General features: G+C 35.8%; 1 protein-coding gene across 2 annotated transcripts in view; it reads right to left on the bottom strand.

Moving 5' to 3' along the window:
- ATP8A1 (ATPase phospholipid transporting 8A1) overlaps positions 1–23,851 on the bottom strand; it is a 237,897-nt gene that overhangs the window by 148,149 nt on the left and 65,897 nt on the right. For both annotated transcript variants that reach the window (XM_082653094.1, XM_082653095.1), the window contains exons 7-14: positions 19,503–19,576; positions 16,846–16,915; positions 14,795–14,922; positions 10,834–10,945; positions 9,317–9,482; positions 7,715–7,842; positions 5,449–5,526; positions 4,416–4,504 (exon numbers count right to left, since the gene is read on the bottom strand). In XM_082653094.1, coding sequence (XP_082509220.1) covers positions 4,416–4,504; positions 5,449–5,526; positions 7,715–7,842; positions 9,317–9,482; positions 10,834–10,945; positions 14,795–14,922; positions 16,846–16,915; positions 19,503–19,576 — 845 coding nt within the window. The remainder of the gene's footprint in view (positions 1–4,415; positions 4,505–5,448; positions 5,527–7,714; positions 7,843–9,316; positions 9,483–10,833; positions 10,946–14,794; positions 14,923–16,845; positions 16,916–19,502; positions 19,577–23,851) is intronic.

The raw sequence follows: 23,851 nt of genomic DNA, 5'->3' as shown, positions 1-23,851 counted from the left end.
TCTTCCCAGACTGGGGCACGAACCCACGTCCCCTGCATCGGCAGGCGAACTCTCAACCACTGTGCCACCAGGGAAGCCCGAGGGGATGGTTCTTTAAAGAGTTATATTAAAGTAAAAATCAACTGCATTGCTATAACTAAAGGGGACCAAGCAAAAACACTGTGTCAAGTTCTGCCAAGTCGCACTGCTGTTGTACAGCAGCCCTGGATCTCATACCTGGAGAGGGGCTTGTACTTCTCAACTCAGGCAGCTTTTGAAAAGCCTCAGAGCTCAAGGCTTAGGGTCGCTCTCCCTGGGTGTGGTCCAGCCCTGGCAGATGCCGAGAGCTATTCAGAATGTGATGAGGTGAGCAGCAGGCGACCCACATACCTGTTACTTATTCTGTCTGCATGAGTTTCCCCAAGATCATTGCTCCAGTGGCTCTGGTGTGTATGTTCTGTCTGGTTATTTGCCTTTGTGGGTCAGTGCTGTTATATCTGCTTGGTAAGTTCTTTACTTAAGCCAACTCATTCTTGATCGCAGCCTTAAGCATCACAGTCCCTGATCTCCCTGATTAGATCACCCTCCTCCTTCACTCCCAATCACAGGCTTACACAGACCTTTGTACTGTGCTATGATTTTATATTTGTCTGTATGATTTCTTAACTACATCCATTAACCTCCAATTAGACTATAAACTTTAGGAGGGCAGAAGCCATGTCAACTTTTGCTGATCATTCAATCTCCATCAGCTAACAAAGTGCTACATACATCTAAAGCACTTTGTTGAGGCATGTGAATGAACAAACGGTGTTTACCCAACTTTACCCACCAGTCATGGTGAGCAGTAAGATACATTTATTGGTTATAATATAGACCTTGGGACTATTTTGATAATTGTGAGGTTTCTCATGGTGAACCTCCTCTCAGTGTTAAAGAAGTTGCTGATTCTTTCAGTAAACATTGCTAAACAAAATATTGTGAAATGAAACTACTCACATACTATTTTCATACATAAATAAAGATTGCTTTTAGGAACATTTGGTTTTTACTTAAAGGGAAAATGTCAATGAAATGTTTTTAATACTGATTAAAATGACTTGCCCATACAAAAAATATTGTTTAGTTTGCTTCACAGAATCTTTTTTTTTTAACCTTAGAGATTGTACTCAGTTCATCAGCTCATTCTAATAGTAAGATCTAAATCATCAACAAAGATAGTACTTAGGATTGTAGTCTAGAACAGTCACTGTATTGCAAATTCTAGCCACTAAACATAAAAGCCTCCTTACCTTTTCTGGCATTCAAGTAACTGTGATAAAACGGAATTATTCCCTATAGGAGGCAATTTGCTGAAATGATGCCTTAATAAATGTTTAACAGCAGAATTTCTAGTTTGTAATAAGTTAAATTACAAATATGACATCACTATTTACATTTAACTAAAAAAAATCTAATGAAACATTCTAATAAGTTTAAGCATGGTGGCATTTCTGACAAAGTTGATCTCTACAAAATAATCATCATTGCTAAATATGTACAAATCTAATGTTATTGCCCATCATGAATCCAATTTAGGGCCAAGGTTATATGAAATGAGAGAAAACTTACTAAGACTAAATTTTGGAGCATTGTTTTACGTGTTAAATATTTTCTTCCTACAAGCCTATGGAATACACTGAACTAGGCAAAGACTGTACTGTCAAGAGGCTTCAAGTCTTGCCCTTCAGACTGCTAAAAGCCAACAGAAATCATCTTTGACTCTATCGGGTAAAAGGAGGCTTTATTTTCTTAAAAAATGCTTAAGAAGCATCAGCTCTGAAATCATTACCCCAAAGGCATTTGTTAATACATGAAAGTTTCTGTTATTTTCCTTTGTTTTGCTGTACTCTGAGGAGATAACCACCATACTTTCTTCTGCTGGAGCTGGAAGTGTACGCATGTAATATTTCCCCATGTTAAACAAGTGTTAAACACTCCTACAGGGCAGGCTGCACAGTATAACCATGTTCCTATAACCAAAGAGTGCCCAGAGGAAATGCCAACAGAAAGGTAAGTTTTCAGTCATCACTTTTTCCTGTGGAGTTTGGCGGAATTAAGTAACAGCCACACGTCTCTCCTACTGTAACCACCTGAGTAGTCTGATGTCTCACCGTTTCTCCAAAGCTTTCATATATCAACAACTCTCTACAATGCTGACATTCCAGTTGTCCATTGGGAATGTTTAGGGGAGGGGATGTTGATAAAAACTCGGTCGGGGTTAAGGATCCTAAGAGCACATACACAACTTACTGGAAGTAGTTTAACAACTGGCTTCACTCACAACAAGGCTCTTGGTATTCTTGAAAACATGACACATTATCCAAAGAAGAAACGTATTTCTGTTTTCACAGTTAAAAATTGCAAATAAAGGAATTCCTATTTTTAAATTTCTAAACATGTTAGAATTTTATACCTGAAAAAGAATCTTGGAGACCATCTGGTCTCACCACCCTCATTTTAAAGTGTTTGGAATATTTGAAAAGAATTGTCTAGGGTCACATGGTGAATTAATGACAAAGCTAGGACTATGACTCATGTCTTACAACTGCACATCAGTGTTAAGAGATGTGATTTTCCCAGGAGAGGAAATTTGTTTCGGTGCAAACTTAATCTAAATGATGACAATATTCAACTCTGAATACTACTTTAACATTTGCCAGTCTCAAACTCACCCTATCATAATACATAATACATAATTGTTAATGACCATATCACCAACAGATACAGGAAGAACAATATTCTTTTACGGTAGTTATTCTTTACAACTACCGCTTGAAAGTGTTTAAGGACTTGTTCCAAGAGTAAGAAAAAATCTTATAAAATGCAAAAGAAAAGAACACCTAGATATCATCCTAGTTTTCTGTTCTGATAAGTTCACAATCAATAATTACTAATTTGAAGAACTTGCTTATTCAACTGGACATTTGACAAATGAAAAAAGGATGTCAATTACCAAACAGAACCCTCTAAAAGTAATATTTATGAATGAATGCAGAATTTGTGTAAAAACAAACATCACCATAAATCTGTTAGCAAGTATAATACAACAAACTCTAGAATCACAGTAGGCCTTTCCTTCTCTCAGCTGGGATAACTGTGGGTCGAACATATAAATGCAAAATGTCAAAGATTATGGTTGAACCTCTCCTGCCCCGGCAGCAAAACGAAGAGGCCTGTAGCAACTGGGGGGAGGAGAGAAGAAGGCCTCTTTTGTCTAAGGGAACTGGGAGATCTTCAGATAAAAAAGGGAAGATGCAAAATGGCATTCAGCCCTGGAAATAGTAAATAGGCTTCTTAAGTTAGCGGCCTGCCCTTACAGCGTAAAAAAGCCATTACATCAATGCCTTTTTAGCTTCATTTATCCACATAGTTTGAAGTCAATTTTAGTCATACTCTCTACTGACCCAAAGAACATCTGTCTCCATCTATTTCTCTTTGTAGACCCTGCATATGGGAGTAATCACATGCTTTTAGAATTTTTTACCAAGTGGTCATTTATTTGGTTTTAAATAAAGGCATTTTCATAATTCAATACCCTATTTTTATACTGGCTTACTGCTTAGAGACAGAGTATGAGTGGGGAAGGGGTGGGCACAAGCCAGAAAACCCAAAAGTAAGTGCCCTTGCTTGCATGGTTAAGATACCAACATTTACCAGTCTTACTTGTAGATAAAGATAGATGGAAAACCTGATAGTAGGCCAAGGTCAGTCAGCCAGGATGATATTTCATCTTTTGAGCATGTCTTTTTAGGAAATGTAGAAATTAATTTTCTCACATTACCCTATAAAGTGTTTCAAAAAGAAGGCTTTTGAGCAGTTTAGGCAAGAATACCTGGAAGTAAGAAAAAAATGGGTGCTCAACAAGCACATTCTAAAGGAGCCTGATAAGAGTATTTGATGATATTTATTATCTCCCGGATTTAAGAGTTTTGTATCCCTACCTCCTTACCGTCATGAGAAATTTAGATTGCTCTGTGACTGCAAAGAGGAGAGATGATAAAAGAAATCAAAGGGCTAACTATCAGAGAAACAACAATATTTTAACTTGAAAACTTCCCAAGGACAGAATGAATGTTTTAACACATGCAGACTGTACTCTGACTTCACGACATTGGAGAGGGAAGTGTATTTGTACCTTATTACCAGAGCCAGATAGAGACCTTCAGCAGCTCTAAACACTGAAATATTATTGGGCAGAGCCCCTGCCTCATAGGTAATTCCAAATGAAAAACAATACCAAACTATAAAACACAAAACGTACATGCATGCTAAAATTAAAATAGCTGCCTTCTAGATTAAAAAAACTCCCCTAATAAGAACTCCCCAAATTATACCAAAATGTTAGCATTAATTAAATCTGTATATCATACTCTAATTAAAGGGAAAAAACTCACCCATAAGCAACTCCAGCTATGGTGCACTTCTTAAACTGCATTACATTGCACGTCAAAGTACCAGTTTTGTCAGAAAATATGTATTTTACCTAAAAAAAGTTTAAAAGTTCTCATTAAAATTTCAGAGGTCTTTTTAAGCCAGTTTTTAATGAAGGGAAAAAGCCTTACATTATTCTTTCTATCAATTTTGTTACATTGTAGGGACACAATGAATGCTATTAACTGACTACTTTCTGCACATCATTAAGGAATATTTTCAACTATTTCTTTTCGTATTTTAGCAATGAATCATATATGAAAGCTAGTCTCTCAAGCTAGCAGAAAAACTACAGTCATATAGAAATCTGTCTTAGTATGCTTAATATGGTCTGAATTTCCACTAGTAAGTGCCTCTATAGCTACTTAACTGTATAGAGCACTAAAACATCGGCATTTCTCAACATAACAAACAATTATGGGATTGGCGATGGGTTGCAATTAAAATGAACTTCATACAACATCTGAATTGGTAAGAAAAAGGATAATTCTGGCTTAAATGCTATTTGAAGAGTAGGAGTTAGCAAATGGCAATGGTACAAAAAAAGAAGAATCCTTTCTTAACTAATACGTATAAATGAATTACAAATATACACATATATGTGAATATAGTATGAACTATAAATCTCAAATTCCTGCTTGACTTATACAACTTCATTGATAAACTAACTTTTCCTTCCTTTCTGGTCAAAAACTATACACAATTTTAATACTGGGAGTTTATAACTCAAAAGCACTCAATACTTTACATACTAATCAGATTATATACTGAAGGACATCTTTCTGTGTAATATCTTATCCTGAGAACAGAATATGCATTAAATAATCTTCTTTCACTAAAAATGAAAATTGAAAGTTAGGTACTAACATGTATTTATGCCAATCATTCAAAAAATGGAAAATTAGGAGCTGTCAATTCATCTGAAGTTGCCGCATATGGCAGAAATTACACCAAATCTGACTCCAATTCAAAATATCAATAAGAAATTTAGTTTACCTGGCCAAGTTCCTCATTCAGATTAGATGTTCGAGCCATAGCAGCAGTGTCTGTGGGTTCATAGTGCATGTCAAGATCCTTTTTTAAAAAGAAAAAAGAAATCCTTGAATACAACTCATAATAAGAGGTCTAGTACAATTTTATTTAACTGGTGAGCAATGTATGTAACACTCTCATCTCTTGTCATCACTAACCATTTCAGTTGATTTCCTAAAAAATACTCAATACAGAATACCATATTTCACAGTAAGGGCAGAACAGTATGGTAGGTAGAGCATGTCTCTGGAAGCAGGCAATCCCGGTTTACTATCATTCCACCATTTCCTAGGTATGTGACCTACTACAATATAAGGATTAAATAAGATAATGCATGTGAAGTGCTTCCTACTGTGTCTGGCACAATGCTTTACGTGAGCTAGAATAACAGCAACGAAACATTGCTCAAATAATTTAGACTTTAAATCCCTGGAAAAATTACTTAAGGGATTCCATCTTGTACTTCTTGGTCAAGTTTCTTACACTGTATATACTTGAAAGTAAAGAACATTTTACGGACAAGCCAGGGTTTACTGATTTTCACATGTCAAATGAAAAGGCCAGATCTGATCTCTCCTACATCTGTATTTCAGACTGATCAATATCGGTTCTGGAACAGGTACCTTGTTTTAAGAGGGATAGTAAACAAATGGGCAATGTTTAGGCAGTAGCAATTGCAATAGGGATTAAGTTGGAAATCATGTCAAATGAAGAACGGAAGGAGATGGAGGATACTTAGTCAGGGGGCGGGGATGACAGAAGAATAGGCATGATAGCCAAGTTCAAATATTTTGCAAGGCTGTCATTTGGAAACAAGATTAGACATGTTCATAAAAGATCTATTGGGAAGAACTAGAAGAAAAGGAAGGCAGTTACTAATCTCATTTCCACACAAGGAAGAAACTGCCTGGTAAGGGAAGACCTGTCAGGAATGTTGGAAAATCTCTGCATATTAGAAAGGCAGTTGAAAAGCATAAGCCTGCTGGGTTCATCCAATACTAAAATTATATAATTATTTGAAGCAAATATTACTTTTGAAAATCCAAATAAAAAATAAAGTGATTGACTAGTTATTTGATTTTCATAATGAGCTACCTTATTATTTCTGTAAGTGGAAAACCTTCAATAAGTTTTAATTGTACTTATACAAATTTTATTACACCATTTTTTAAGCAACAAATCTCCTGCATGAAATTATCTATGCCTGCAACTCATTTCAGATTTCTAAATTATACTGATCTTTCAGCAATGAATTTAGAGATTAAGGGTTGAAGTGGATCCCTTACTATGGAAAGATAATGAACAGTTGCGAAAGTAGCATATTTTTAAAAACCCTAATATTGTTCATATTGAAAGACTTTCAAGTGATTTTAAAAAATCAAAAGATAATATAAAAATCAAAATTAAAGAGAAAATTAAACTTTCTGGCAGATTAGGTTTAAAGACTTAATTTACATAAATTCATTACTTTGAACTTTGGTAAAAATTACTGAAATTTAATTGACGAAGAGTAAAATTTTATAAACAAAACATTTAGGAAACAGATGTCTAGTACACTTTTCTAAGATTAAAAAAAATTGAGAAAATTAAAAATAAAAATTCAAGCCCAGCTAAAATTGTTTACAGTGTGGAAAAATAAACTACAAAGATTTATAAAACATGATAGAAAGCCTGGTTGCTACAAGTAGCAAATACGGTATTATTTCTATAGTGTTCAACTGTTTATGAAGTTGTTTGCTATGTCGCAAGTGTCCTTTGATCTATATAACCGCTGTGAGATGCAGGTAAAGCATGTTTTATTTATGCCCGTGTGATTGGCCAAGAAGATAAGTCTCAAAAAAGTCAAGTGGCTGGCAAAGTTCACACAGCTAGTAATTAGAACTAAAATCCATTATTTTAACTCTAAACCCTATGATTCTCGTTTTCCCCAAGACCACTATGTAACCAAAAAATAGGTTTCCTCAACTACAGACCTATTTTCCCCAGCGTGTCTGGTCTGTAAACTTGTGTGATTCTGAGATGAGAGACTTTGGTACGATTTTCACATGTCAAATGAATTTATTATTATTATATTATATTAGCCTCAAAAATATTTTGAAATGTTGTCTTATAGTCAAAAAAAAGTAAGGCATAATTAAGATTTTTTTCCTGAAAGATCAAAAGACGCTATCAGGAAAAAGGACAAAATGTACATTTCATGTAATAAAAAACAATAATAATTCATATTTACCCAATTTATGAAGTATGCCTGGGTAAATTTCACCACTTCTAATGTAACCAACAAGCTGATAGGAATGAGATTATTGAAAAGGATGATGAAGGTCAAGAAATTCAGTCCAAAATTATTAGCACCACCATCTGTTGGGGGAGGTAGGAAAAAAGTCATTTACAGTTTTATATTTTATTTGCATTAACCAGAATTTTAGCATAACAAGAATTTTCTGTATTATATAGTATATCTAAAAGTGTGGGAGGAACACTGTGCTGATAACATGTTCTTATTCTCAAACACAGTCTTCAAGATAGAATGGCATTATTTGTGTTCAAGATGTTGTGAACCCTTTTAAGGACTGCATAATGGTACTAAAAAGAGAAAGTACTACCACGTATTTCAAACCCATTCCAAACATGAAGTTTAGAGATATTAGGGATAGGACTGAGGTAGAATCTCAACCAGGTAGAATCACTTTCACATGAATTGTTTTGTTGTTTTTTTTTTTTTTTGCGGTACGCGGGCCTCTCACTGCCGTGGCCTCTCCCGTTGCAGAGCACAGGCTCCGGACGCGCAGGCCCAGTGGCCATGGCTCACGGGCCCAGCCACTCCGTGGCATGTGGGATCTTCCCGGACCGGGGCACGAACCCGTGTCCCCTGCATCGGCAGGCGGACTCTCAACCACTGCGCCACCAGGGAAGCCCTCACATGAATTTTTGAAAAGCATTTCCAGTTTGAAGGATGTCTTAAAAGCAAACAAACAACTGCAGCAAAACCAACCCAGGTAGATAAAACAATGTAGGGCTGAACCCTAGGTAAGTTCAGATCTAGGTAAATTATATTCTTCCTCTTCAATAATGTAAGTAGAACAGTTATTCCAGATAATCTGTAAAGTATATGAAGAAACAAAATGATGGTAGTCTTAACAATTCTAATGTTGAAATAGCAAACCAACAACTGTTAAAAAATAAGAACCTTGGAATAGCTACAAAGCTAAATCAATATAATAAGAAACAACTGAGAAAATCAGTTGTGATACAAAATTTTACTAGAACTTGTTTTCACACACTTGGAAATTAAGTATTTATTGGTTAAGTGCTCATCAAAAGGAAATGTAAACTTACTTCCCAGAAATACTCAGTAAAAAGATAAATGATCCCAAAAGGAAATTACTTAATAGTACTTTCCCTCAGAAAAGATGACTATTGAAACAGAATTCACTGCAATCATGAGTTGAAATGAAAGTACATTCAATTTAAACACTTTAAAAACATGTAAAATATTTTTTGGTGCTTTAAATATACTCAATCTGCTTTCTTTACCAGATAGCTATGTAACCACTTGTGTTAAAATATTTAACAGAATAAATTAATAAAATTAAAATAACATTTTATACTATTTTAGAGTACTCACTATATTTTTAAGGATTCTGAAATTTTAGAGATTGTAACATTTTACTTACTTTTACTGGAAATTGCATTGAAAAATAAAGATTAAATGCCCAGTTATCTTGGCAACAAGGTTTTCTTTTTAGAAATTGGAAATTCCAAGATCAGTTGTGAAACAAATACATGTTTTAATGAAAGGAAGAATAAGTACAATAAGTACTTTAATGCTCACAGTTTAGATTGAGATACCAGTCCTTTCCAGAATGCCTTCGATTCCAAATGGCTGAGCCCACAGAACAGACAAGAGACATGGCAATCAAGATACAAAATAAAATCAAAATCTGTACATTTGTAATCCGTTCTACATTTGAGAGTTTAAGTGGTGGACTTGTTGAATTCTGTAAAAAGAAACAAAAGATGAGTAATAAGAAATGTGTACAAATGATCTAGTAATGTGTATCTAGTATTTTGGTGAGGATGATAACGTCAGTCACAATTCAAAATCTACACATGGTTCAACACATGAGAATTATATGGAAAACGATCAGATGTAATAAGCTGTCAAAGGTTAACCACCTCTTTTCCTTCACTGTATTCTTTTCATCCAATCCTTTTTCTACAATGTAAAGCAGTAAGAAAGAAGGAAATAACATTCCTTTTGTAGACATGGCTTTTGCATTGTGGCAGGTGAGATGAACAATGCATTACCTGACTACCTAAGCAAACAGGGTCGACTAAGGCATCTAGCATCTCAGCTCCTGAAGAGAGGCAGAGAAGGTGACCTATGTACCCATATAGCCAGAGACCTGGAAATTCCAGACTATGAAGACAACATTTAAAGGATCTCTGGTTTCCAGATTTTTGGGTGGCATTTAGTAATTGTTTTACTAAACACAGCAGCAATCTAAGTAGTGCTATCAAGAATAACAGAGGCAAGTTTCCTGAGCTGTATTTAATGATAAAAAATGATCTGTGCTAACCACGGCATCCACGTGACAGAAACTTAAATGTCAAAAATCAACATAAAATGATGATTTATATAATTTATAGAATAGTTAGAGGTGGAATCATTAATAGCAGTCCTGCTTGCCTGATGATAACACCTTTGTGCCTTTACAATGTACAAAGTTATCAGCCCTCAAAGCAGATTTTCATTTAGTACCTTAAAACTGAGTTTTCCACACCTACCTCACCACTGAACACTCGTGATATTATAATGTAGAGAAGGAGCAGCCAAAGGCATGTGTAAATGTTGCAAGTGCTAGGATTAAAGCTGATTAAAAATGGCTTAACATAAAAATGCTGTGAAAAACAGTCAACATAAGAGTTGACTATTAACAAACAGTTACAAGTTTTTCTTTCAATTTTATAAAAAATAAAAACAAGTTCTAGAATGTGATCCTTGTAATAAAATAAAATTATAAGATAAATAATGCAGAGCACTCATCGTTACACAGACAACTTTTGTCAATCATTGCAATAGTCAGTAAATGCTGCCAATGGACTGGTATGCAAAATCACTGGGTGTTCACGCTTTGGTGATCTCTGGTGGAACGTTCTAGTGTTCTTGCATGGAGTGAGCCATGTCACAGCCCCACGCACTGAAGAATGAGATCTGGATACAGAGTGTGGGGCTCAGGTATCTATGACAGATGATCTGCTAGGTTTAGGACTACAGCACCGAGACCTACAAATAGCATATTTTCAAAAGACTTGGATCCAAAAGGTTTTCATAGATAAAAATCCCACCTGCATCAGCTTGGTGTCATGTCCAGTGTAGACAACTATTCCATGAACCCACTGTGTATTTCTCAATTGAGCGCCTCGAAGAAGAATCTGATCTGCTCCCAGGGGAACAGTGCTATGACAGATTATGTTGACATTAGAAACGACATTTTCCAAAATGCTTAAGAATTCTACAGCCACTATATAGTTCCAAGAAAGGTCCTGTTATGAAAATAACCCTTCTTACATTTTACTTTATTTCTAGAAAAGAAGTAATTTTCCTACCAATAAGAATAATCTTCTTACACAAGGACAGCTGGAGGGAAGCATTTCAGTTGCTTCTTCTTACCACCAAAGCAGCCATTTCCTACAACTTCATTATCCAAGACAGTAGGCAACAGTATGGAATTCAGAGGCTCATTCTCAAACCTGTTGAAGACTTTTCCTGATTTAGCAAGTCCACTTAGGTTTCTGAGATATTTAAAAGTAGTGAGATTAGGGGATCTGTTCCCCCTCCTCCACCTTCCTTTAAATTAAAAATAGCTTTGTGCACAATGAAGGTTCAAAAAAACACACAAGGTAAGATAAATACACAGATCTCATCATATACTTGCACTGCCATCCCTGCCCTCCAGAGATTAAGTCTCTGTATTAAAATCTCTAGGACATTCATTTACTGTATTTGAAGATCAGTCTTCCAAGAACTGTGAATAAAATCGTAAGCGTCTAAAAGTCTTAAACACTCCTCTGAAATGATAGCAAATTGAGGCTCTCCATTCCATATGATTTAAACTACATCTTTCATGAATAAGTGTCAAGCGGGGCCTTTTGTGGGTTTTTTGCAAGGCTACCCACTATGGTAGGCTGTGGGTTGATACAACCTCTCATAGAGCTATCAGAAGGCTACAAGCTATCGCAAATATAGTGGGATTCTTAATGGAAACGTACTACATAAAATCTAATGGCTCAAAGATTCCTATCACTACTGCTTCGTTTTACTGATTAAAAAAAGCAAAAAAAAAAAGTCAAATATAAATAAAAATTCATAAAATAAAAATTCCAGAAAAAGGAAGAGGCAATTCCCCCAAGAAAACTCTCCAGAAACACAGAATTTATTTGTCAGAGGACACAAATAGAGACTGAAGCTTTCATTTCTGGTGGATTTTTATAATCCAGTAAGTGTCTAAGGCTAGTAGTAGCTTGGGCCTGGGACCTTCTTTTAGGAACTACACAAATGTCACTGGCTCAGATGAAATCAATCGAGATAGATGGGTAATGACAGCACCTGAAGCCTTCTACTTAAGTAAGTAAATTCTTAGGAATTAGTGTATTCCAATTTAGTCAAAGAACACAGCAACTGTATCTCTCATTCTTCATGTACAACAACATGCCTTTCAGACCCATCTTAAGATCTGGGGTGCACTTCAGGGATGGGAGGAGTCCTCAGGCCTAAAGCAGGTTTCCAAGAAGTTCTTGGGAAGCTGCTGGATTATGCTCTGGGGCACATATGTGCGAACTGTTTCTCACATATCCGATGGGGTATAACATGGCAACTGGCACCTCGGCACTTGTGGTGTGCATTGATCGGAATTAGCTACAAACTCTTCAAAAGAAAAAAAATGCTTTTCAATTACAAGGACTCAACAAGAATGAGTTATTAATTTTTCATCAGAGCTGGAATGCCAAAGTCTCTGGCATTAGACAATGACCCTCATCCTTAATGGCATCAAACTACATTAATTCTAAACTAAGCGGCTCTAAGAGCACTGGGTAATCACTGTAGAAGTCAAATGTGCTACAGGCACAAAGATACTGAAAATCTGTTTCCACCTTTCATGTAAATTGAAGCATATTATATAAATGCTATCTGTACCCCAAATCTTGGCACCATCATACAAAGTTTCTCCTTCACTGTGTGGATTTGCTTGGCATCGATCTGCTGGGGAACTGATAAGAAATGGAAGCTGGCCAGTTAGGAACGTCAGGCTACAGAAACACATTACTTGTATAAAAGTCCAAATCTATCATTAGTCTATGTTCATGGAAAGATCACTCTGTGAAAAATTTAGAACAATATATAATTACTTCAAAAATTACAGGAAAACTTTTGGTGGATCTGAATGAGGATGACAGTTCAGGGTACTCAAGTGTCCTTTAGAATTCAAATACTGTAATAATGGAATTACAAAATACTGAAAGCACCGATAATCTCTCAAGCTGGTGGCGTGAGCTAGTGCGCTTAGCTGCATTTAGTTGGCCACTACAAATGCCTAGTAGGAAAGGAGAAGGGAAGCAGAGGAGACCCCACCCTTCCTGCCAAGTTCTGCCCCATTTCTCTGCTCCCCTTTGTAACAGAACTCCTTGAAAAAGTTGTCTATTTTTCAACTCTTCTTCTGTTATCTCAAACCCACTCTCATGAGGCTCTGCCTGTCCTAATAGAGTTCAAGGATCTCCACTTGCTAGATCCAACTGTTAATTCTCAGACTCACTGTATTTGACTTCATGGTACTTGACCATAAGCAACATGTGACCCACTTTAGTCACTCCCTCTGCCTTGGTACGGTTTCTTCACTCTCTCGGTTTCCATGCTACCAACTTGATCTCAGTCTGTTTTGCTGGTAACTCCTCTCTTCCCAACCTTAATGCTGGCGAGTCTTAGGACAGCCCTTTCCACTTTTCTAACTATACCCTTTCACCCTTGGTGATGGCTTTAAATATCTATACCAACTACTTCCAAATTTATCTCATGAACCCGGACCTCTAGCACAAATTCCAGGCTTATATGTTTAACTGCCTCCTGACGTCTCTGTTTGGACATCACAAACTTATTAAGTCCCAAACTGAACCGCTGACATTGCCCCTTGAAACACTTCAGTGGATCCCCATTTCACTCAGAATAACACCCTTACAATGGCCTACAAAGCCTTGCATGGTCTGGCCCACTATTCTCTCTTAGCCCTTCTTCTACTACCCTCTTCCTTGGTCATTCCACTCCACACACACTGGCAACTCTGCTGTTCCATAAATACTCCAGGCACTTCCCCACTTTCAGATGATGTAACCATACAGCTAATAATTTGCACTGTCTATTCCTTCTGTCTAGAATCTTCTCCCTCCAGATATTCAAATGGCTGACTTCCTCATCTCCTACTCACCTTTGCTCAAATATTACCTTCTCAATGAAGCAACATTTTACCTTCTGCAACCTCACTAACTAAAAGTGATTCCCTCCCAAGAACTCCCAATCTATTTTATCCTGGGCCATTTTTTCCAAAGCATTTATCACTTTCTAACATGGTATAAAATTTTTTATTTGTCATTTTATTGTTTGTCTGTTTGCCCTTCCCTTACTGCAAGAAAGTTAGCTCTCAAGGTCAGGCAGATTTGTCTGCTTTGTCCATTGCTGTCTCCTTAACATCTGCAACTGGCCTGGCCTGCTGGGTACAGGTTGAATGGATGACGGAAGAGGCAGGAAACAGGAGGGGAGGGGAGGGGAGGGAAGGGAGAGGGGTAGGAAGCAGGTATAAAAGATGACTACAGATAACATGGCCTAGAAAAGAGCATATGCAATTACACAGAGAAGACAAGAAATTATCCAGCAAATTAACCCCTGTGGGTAGAGTCTGAACTCCTTGAGGCATCTAGAGATTACAAGAGAGCACCTGGGCCATGGAGACTGACAGTTAAGCCTATAAGGTAAGTATTCTGGCCAAAGAGAAAACCACTAAACAATGCGCCAGAAGCTTGGCATATCCGTGAAAATATCCAGCTCCTAGGCTGGCAGGAACCCTGGGGAAGTCTTCAGCTATACCATGTGTACAGGGTTAAGAGCATTTTCACAAAAGAACTCTGGGTAGAATACAGAAATGCTTAAGAAAAAGGGTTTGGATTATCAAACTCAGAGTACAAGAAAATGTGTACCTAGGTCAACAATACCCTGCAACACAGTGACTTCTGTGTTTTTATGAAAACCGATTTTACATACCTGTGTCCATCAAGCCTTATGTTTCCAACAAAATCGTAGAGATGTCTGTTTGGACTTTCACACTCAATTCTGCCAGAAATTCTCATCAAACTGTCAATGTCTTTTATATCTGATGTTGCTGGTAAGCCCTGTTTAGAAATTTTTAAATAAGCAAAGAAAATATTAAATAAGTTGTATGTGGGAGGGAGCAAGGAATTCTGAATTCATCCACACCTTAAGATCTAAGAGATCCCACGGTTTTATAAGCAATTATCCCCCCACCCCTTTGTCAAACCGAAATTAGGGGATAACTTCCTCTCTACTTGAACATATATGTTTTTAGCAGAACAGGGCAGCTTTTGTGAAAACTCTAAAATATCTTAAAGAGATTATAAACTAGCCTCCGAAGATATTTTGAAATAAGTCCTCAAAGAACTGTTTGCTTCCAAAAATAAAACTACTATTTAGCATTATACAGTCTAAATCTGTCTGCTGAAGCTCCAAAAGGGAATGCAAAATAACTAGAATCTATACCCAAAGACAGTAGTTATGTTTTTGTTCTTTTAGTTCACTGAGAAGGAAAACTCCAAAACAGTTCCTCCCTCTGGCCACCTACAACTGGCTGGAATTGAGCAGCCCTCACTTCCTGTGGCAGGTTGAGTTCAGGTGCTGTGAGGACGACCTGCTTCTACCACAACCCAACCTTCCCACATGTCATTTTCACTATTTGTCTAGAACCCAAGAGAATACATTTTTTTAGTGTCCCTTTTAAAACTTTAAAAACCGTACAGTGACTTTCTATTAGGAGTAGTATGAGAAATAAATAGAGAAATCTAACCGATTCCCTGAGATTAGTGAGAATTTTAGAACAGCAATGGAAACTGTGTCTTTTCCATATGTCAAAGCAAAATAATATGGGCCAGGAGAACAGAAAAATAAATAAGTTAACACACATGAAAGCACTTAGAGCTACTGATGCTATCATCAGAGTGTTGGCTATAACAGAAAGTGTTAAAAATATTACAGAATAGTATCTATATGATGGACCACATTTAATTAGGCAAGTAAAACTGAATTTTCCATAATATTTAACTATTTCAGTTTATAAAACCACTTCATTGTGGCTCAATGAGGAAATATTTGCAAGTAGACAGAACTGTCTCAACTCAAGACAATAATACTAAGAAATAAAGCTATAGGGGTTCAGAAGGAGCCTCCTCAAAATGTGTCACTTTTGGAGCTTCCCTGGTGGCGCAGTGGTTGAGAATCTGCCTTCTAATGCAGGGGACACGGGTTCGAGCCCTGGTCTGGGAGGATCCCACATGCCGCGGAGCAACTAGGCCCGTGAGCCACAACTACTGAGCCTGCGCGCCTAGAGCCTGTGCTCTGCAACAAGAGAGGCCGCGATAGTGAGAGGCCCGCGCACCGCGATGAAGAGTGGCCCCCGCTTGCCACAACTGGAGAAAGGCCTCGCACAGAAACGAAGACCCAACATAGCGAAAAATAAATTAATAAATTAATAAACTCCTACCCCCAACATCTTAAAAAAAAAAAAAAGTGTCACTTTTGCATGAGGATTATTTTGAGCTACAGGCAATGGAGATCCTGAGGGTTCAAGAGAAACTACTGTCCTTCCCTTAACTACCTAGAAGAATTTAAATTGGGGATTTTTCCCAGAGAAAAGTTATTACCAGAGATAAATTTTATTTAAGTGGACCCATCCATCTGGTAGGGCAAACACCTAATTACCAAACATCTGCTCTTCTTATCATCCTATGAATGACCCTCCTGTCCTTGGAAGCCCCAGGACGCTTATCCCATTCCTTACCTCAGAATGGCATGTATATACCTCATTCTACCTTTCTGTTTCTCAGCCTCTCATGCATGTGGGGTTCCTATACGTATGAAATTAAATTTGATTTTCTCCTGTTAATATGTCTCATGTCCATTTAATCCTTAGACCAGCCAGAAGAATGTAGAAGGGTAGAGGGAAGTTTTCTTCCTCCCCAGCAAAGCTCTCAATTCCATGTAAGAGAACAGCAATAATTATATAAACCTATATTAGATCTTACCTGTCTAATTTTCAAGTTTGTTTCACCATCTAAGTTGGATGTTTCAATGTAGCACATGGCCTGCGGCTCACTGTTTTTTAAAATTGAAAAGCACAAAGATTTAGTGGGGGAAAGAAAGCATACTAATAACTTATTTAAATGCTCAGACTCACTGAAGCCTTTCATTCTAAACAAAGGTTTAGTCGCCTAGTTTCTTGATGTCTTTCATTCTAACCACAAAATGCTGTGAGGCAGACCCCATGCATGAAAACTCATGGATCAGATGTGCAGCCAGCAGGACCCCAAAGCAACTTCCTGACAATTAGTACTGATCTTTAAGATAATGTAAATAATTAGATTTGTCACATTTTACTTAAATTGTTCATCATATAGACACAACACAGACTGTATCTGAAATGTAGAGCAGTTTTGTGTCCATATATATCTTTAGCTCAAAAATATCAAGTGAGATTTCATGCTCATAGCCCACATGTAAATTGATTAAGCGGTGGATTAGAAAATTCCAGATTATTGCTTCTATAAACTTGCATTTACATGTTCAGATTGTATTGTACTGCATCTTTAGAAACGATGAATAGGATCATATGAACCATAATATTTACATTTCAAGGCTACTTTAAAAAAACTGTATGAACAGATTTTACAATGAAAGTGGATATACACTTTCTTCTCCCTATTTTTTCTGTTTTATTTCTTAAAGTTGCTTCAGAGATTTGCATGGCAGCTAAAAGCTAAAACTAAAATTAGCCAACTTGGCTATGTTGTTCCTTGACCTGAAACTAGGAGATACATTCTATGGGTCCCCACCAGAGTGTTTCAGTCAAGTTTGGTACACAATGACTGGTATAAGGGGCCCATGCTCTCCAGTTTTATCACAGGTACACACCCGTGACTGTCGTATAACCTGACCCTTCACGTGCTGACTTTGCTTGCTCAGCAATTACAGACAGGTGAGTTTGCAGCCCAACTGTATAACTGATCCTCAGCTATAAGGAAAAGCATTTTGAAGTTAAATTAATCTTATTAGCACTTGCTTATATAAAAAGCCCAATTAATTAACATCCTATAAGTAATTATGAATGTAATTTCTGATAAGCATGGGTACTCACAGTTAGAGATTTCTAAGTCACTAACACCTGGAATTTTCTAATCAACTTCCAATTTGTACATGTGTAAAGCAGACGATTCTGAGTTTCAGAAATGAGCACACAGCTTAGTTTTATGGCTTGAAGACTTGTGAAAAGTACTGAAACACATGGTCATTAATCAAATATTTTACAGATTCATTTTAAAGTAACTTTGCAAGTTCTTTAATTTTTCTCTATGGGCTTTTTTTTTTTTCCTTCCATAAAGGCTGATACTTTTTCCCAACCAAGTTTTGGGAAAACACGTTTTTCAGTATTTATATCTTCACTCTATCAATTAAATAAGGTTTAATTTTTTATTACTGTCATGATAGTAATTTGGTTTTGGCAATTGCTCCCAATTTGTAATTTACTTACATATACATTTGAAATAAAAATGGTTTATAAAACCATTATAAAACACATCTGATAATACAGAAGCATGATGACAAACAAATGTTAAATGAACAATGCCAATTCCATATTTTGACAGTGAAATGCATTAAATTTCTACTGCTCAATATAACCAAGGCCATTCTCATATCAAAATAAGACTAACGTTCTAATTCTATCTTTTTTTCCCCCACAAAATAAGGTCCTTTTCTAGGACCTTAAATGGCTAGGAAGTTAGAAGGTTAAATAGCTGGCTTCTATTTGAAGTGGTGCAAATAAAATATACATCCAAATTCAGAACTTTCTTAATCTCTTAAGACAACTGTTACTGAATAAGTTCTTGACAATACTATGAAAAGGCAGCAAGAAGTCTCAGACAAGGAATCATGCTAGATAATAATTATTTCAGCAAATTATGATGACATTCAAAACACAAACTAGAGAAGGGCAAAGCAGGCTTTTTGATTAGTACGTGGAAAAATGAAACAAGATGCATATCACAATACAGACACTAGTAGACAGCTGAAATATATCAGAGTAACGTGCATTTTGTCACTAGTTACAAGTGGGATAAAAACTGATCCCAAAGCATGCGGTACCAAATGTACAACATCCAGCTTTGTGCAGGGGGTCCTCTGTAAACCCTATACAAGCCCAAATTATAGCATAACTGCTGAAGGGATTCTATTGAACTTAGAGAAAATTTCAAATTTAAGACATGTTTAAAATTGTAAAAAATTCTCGATAACTGTCTTTCATGTAAATCTTAACATTGTGCAAAACAATATCCTGGAGAGGTAATAAATTAAGCCTTGGCATTTAGCCAAGTTGTTAAATATGAATATAGCGTAATGATGCACAGGCGATTACAATCTACCTTTACTGGCGCGCCTCAAGGACTCTGACTCCTATTGATAACAACAGGAGCTGCATTTGCCCACTTGAGGGAGGAACGTCAATCAACAGTGTATTCAAAAAAGGCCTTTGAAACATCTGTGAAACATCCATCACCAAGAAGTGTAAAATGTTTGTGTTTTAACGGAAGAGATACAGAGCTCAACCACCTCTGGGTGCAAACTGTTTTCTGGTGTAGGGTGAGGATCCACATACACACATCCTGTACAACTCAGTATTTCTAACCTTGAGGACAAGCTGATGAGATCTGCTGGGAGGTGTTCCCCATTGGTCACTTTCACTATTTCCCCTACTGCCACCTACAGGTCCCAGTTCAAAATAATTAAAACGGAAAGAAATGAATAACAGAGAAAAACAAACAAACAAATGGACAAAAGAGACAGAAGGTTTGAAATTATTATAGAAAATAATACATGTTAATAACAATGTCTAATGCCAATTTTTTCAAAACTCATTTTGATCAGGTCTAAAGGCACAAGAAAACAGAATATTTAAGGATCATTTATTTGCTTTTAAGCCCAATTTTCAATTTTTAATGCAGAAGCTTTTGAGTTCTAAAGTTTTACTCACAAGCATATCTTAGCAAATTAAATAAAAACATATTTTTTTACAGAGAGCTACTTTATCTTATAGATTTTCCTTTCTCCAATTCCTCACTCTCTTGCCATCTCTTACATGTCCACTCCTACCCAAGAAGAAAAGAAATAATGGTGGAAACTATTCTTAGGCTTTTGAGAAACAAAGTATACTATATTATTTCTCCCCCTACACCCACTCTAAAAAAAAACTTTGTTAAAGTTTCCTGATTCCAAAACATTTTCAAAGTTAACTGCATAAATATCTTAATAAATTTAATGTAAAGCTGCATGGGCATGGATCTTGGGAAGTTAGAAGTCATAATTGCAGCCTTTTGAATTATTTAATAATAAAGTCTTGGTAATGAATTGTCTTGGGAGGGTAAGTCTTTGAATTCAGTAGAAAATTTTCAGAGAAGGTATGAAACAGACATGCCAGGAACCTGTTTGGAATTGAATTAGTAGCTTGAGTTATTTTACTGTATTTTATACTTTCTAAACCCATATATGTATTTTTTGTTATATGGTAAAATTTCAGTTTCTTCATTTCAAAATGAAAATCAATGAAACACAGTAACTTTCAACCATGTTCATGCTTTAATTTCAAACTACTTCAAAGAACAAGCAATATTAGCAATTAATAATTTTTTAAAAATCAGAAATTAAAATATCATAAATTGTTGTTTATGCTTTTTGCATTTAGCATGGTGCTCACTTGCCGGTGAAAATCACCATGTCATTATTTTGATAGTGGACAGTGTAGTATACTGAAGATACTAGATTAGTATCTAGTTGGAATTAGTATCTAGTTGGAATTCCAATTAGTTGGAAGTTAGGTATTCCAACCCTGACCTAGTCACTGGCTAAAGTGAAATGACCGAAAATAAGAAAAGTCAAAATTCCTCTTTCTGTTAAATGATGGCAAAAGCTTCTACCTACTTCTTAAGGCTAATGTAAGTTCAAAAGGGCCAAGTAATGCAAAAGCCTTTTGAGAAAAAAAAAATTTTTTAAAAACCAACAAAAAACCCCCTGAAAGGTGGTATTTTTGCCACTTGGATAGAACTATTTAACAGCACAAGCTTCATACTTTACTTTGATTCTATTATAACAAAAAACAATGAATCAGATAATATTTTTAATTTTTAAATGATTATTTGAATCATCTTTGAAGAAGTTAATCATGGTGGACGCTATATTAAGATACAGAAACTATTCTCATCTACCATTATTGATAGTCACCACTAAATGTTTTTAATGCTGAGAAAATAAATCCTGTAAAAATGTTTTAGAGTTTAAGAAATACAAGCACAAGAGCTTATTGGGAGTCTGGATTGGATAGAGGCAGACAAAAAATATTTTGAAAACTTTCAACTTAGAATTAAATATCAAGTCAAGGCAGTATAGTCAATGATCTTCATATTTTTGAGCATAAAAAATGAAAATTATAATTAATGTTTCAGCATATGATGGTCTTTATGGTAAGTTATGTCTCTATGAAAAGTTTAATCAGAAAAATATCAATAGTTTCTGAAATTGCTGGAATGCTTTACTATCCTTTTGAACTTTGTTATATGACATTCAGATGGTCCATCATCCATTAAATTTATCAAACTTTTACTTAGTATCACCAAGTGTACATCGTTCTGTTGGTTAGCCATTCTTAAAACTTAAATGAAAGATTATCAATTTAAACAGAAAGGAGAATCAGGGAGTTACTTCAACTACCTGTAGACTTACTTCTATAAACATCTGGCGAACTCTTACTTGCTCAATTAAGTTTCACTAACTTGTCATAAACTCAATCAGTTTAAATAATGACCTGATTAAACAGATTTTGAAAAAAGGACACGTTCATATTTATATGTGGATTTTACAAATAAAACTGTCCAAGGAAATGGTGATAAACAACCTCTAAAATAGTAAAAACATTTTTCTTAATTTATATTAGGACTAGTTTTACAGTTTTTAAACCTAAAACCATTTGAAAGTCACATTCTTTAAAGTGTAACAGTGCCATATGTTCTGAATACTAATTCATGACTATCTTAAATATCAGCAAAACAAAAATTATCTAAATTCAGTAATGGAAAGAACTTAAAAGAAAGAGCAAAGTGCTTTAATTTTTTGGTTGGAAGAGTATAATATTTCAAAAGATATGATGATAAAAAAGAAATCATTTATCCATTTTCTTGTACCAATGCACCATAAAGATTGAGAAACGTGGAGGGATACACGAATGCATCATAAAGGAATTTATCATGAACAAGCATTACAAGATAAAATCAACAGAACCCAATCCATGTATTATATAAAATAAATGATAGGAAATCTTACAAGAGTTAGTAGTCTACACAAACAGATATGGATACATCCATAGGGAGAGTAGACTATTAACTGTAATTATAATTTCTGAATTATAAAGTATAGTACCTATCACTTATTCTATATGGCAAACATGAAAGAGTCCTTTAAATCCAATCAATTTTTAACATTTAATTCAAAATCATTAGAGAGGTTTAAAATTCTTCGTTTATTCCTTATTTCCTTGGATAAATCACAAGGTCAATGCAGGGTAGAGAAACCATCCTCTACACTGTTTGAGCATCAGTAGGTATCTCTACCTTGATGAGAGAAGTACAGTGTCAGCAGGTATATACTCTTTGCCTTTTATTATAACTATATCTCCAACATTTACCTGAAAGAAAACTGGGAATCGGTTAATTATCTGCATTGAAAATAGTTACAAATATACAACCCATTGTATTTAAGCATAGAATACAGTAAAAATGGTTATTGGTAAACAAGAACCACTTATCTTCACAAAATGGCATAAAATTATTTAGGAGTGAGGCCAAGGATGGGGCAATCCTTTAAAAAACAAACATTGTATCTTTATTGTACCGGCTATATAACCTAGCTTAATAGAAATAAATTTTATCCATTCTGTCCACTTAATTGGCATCTCATCTTCCCATTATTCTCTCCCTATGACATAAAAATAAAAAGGAGGAATTTACCAAATGAAACCTTCACTCTGTTTAAGGAAATCTCAAAACCACTGGAAAGACTGTCATATGTATATATATGATACTACTCCTCAGATGACCTTAGTTATAATTCATAATTTAGAGAGGAAGAAAATGACTCTTCGATTCTAAGTTATTTCCCAAGATCACAGAGGAAGAGCTTAGACTCAAACCCACATCTGACTGTCTGCAAAGCCTGATTTTGCATAAGCAAATATAATGAAACAATCACTGTATTTTAAATTAAAAAAAAAAAACAGCTTAGTCTCTTTCTCATTTTACTACCTGTTAGTATTTTTGTGAGCATGGTCTGAAGACAAATTAAAGATAAACTATGTCCAGAAACTCAGAAGTAATTTAAGGGATAGGTTTGTCACAGAGCTTTTGGCAAACTAATTAACAAGTTGGCTTGCTGACCAAATTCAGCAAGTTACACTGATGGCCACACTCCCATTATATTATGAAAGCTGCCCTCACTTTTAGTAGCCAAATGATCCTAAAAGCACGTTTTAATAATTAATCAGGAAAAGAAAAAGCCCCTTTTTTTGGGGGGGGAGCTTAAAGCCTTTTTGTTCTCTCCCCTCCCTAATTTTCCTTGAACCCCCAAATAACACTTTACTTGGAGGGGAGGGGTGGGAGAGAATGATGTCTTCAGTGGGAATCACAATATGAGACAGCCCCCTGTGGTTTACTTATATACTGGGGGAGGAACAGGTTAGGCAAGGTTGGAGGGGACTGTCTCATCTACGGTATGTATGCTGGTTATCCAGGTAGGGAAACTCTGAATGCCTTGATTTGAAAGAGGTTTATTTCAGATGAAATCTGGATTATCTCAAATTGACAAATTGTCAGGGATCTTGGAATCGAACACCCCCTTCCTCAAAAAAGGGCAAACTGGGAAAATAAAAAAACAGCGAGTATAGGTATAAACTAGCCCCTAAAATAATGTGTTGTGATAGTATTCTGATAGCAC

This window comes from Grampus griseus (assembly GCF_964374135.1).
Source record: "Grampus griseus genome assembly, chromosome: 4".
NCBI lineage: Eukaryota > Metazoa > Chordata > Mammalia > Artiodactyla > Delphinidae > Grampus > Grampus griseus.
Note: the sequence above shows the minus strand (reverse complement) of the source record. Positions and strands in the feature narration are given on the sequence as shown.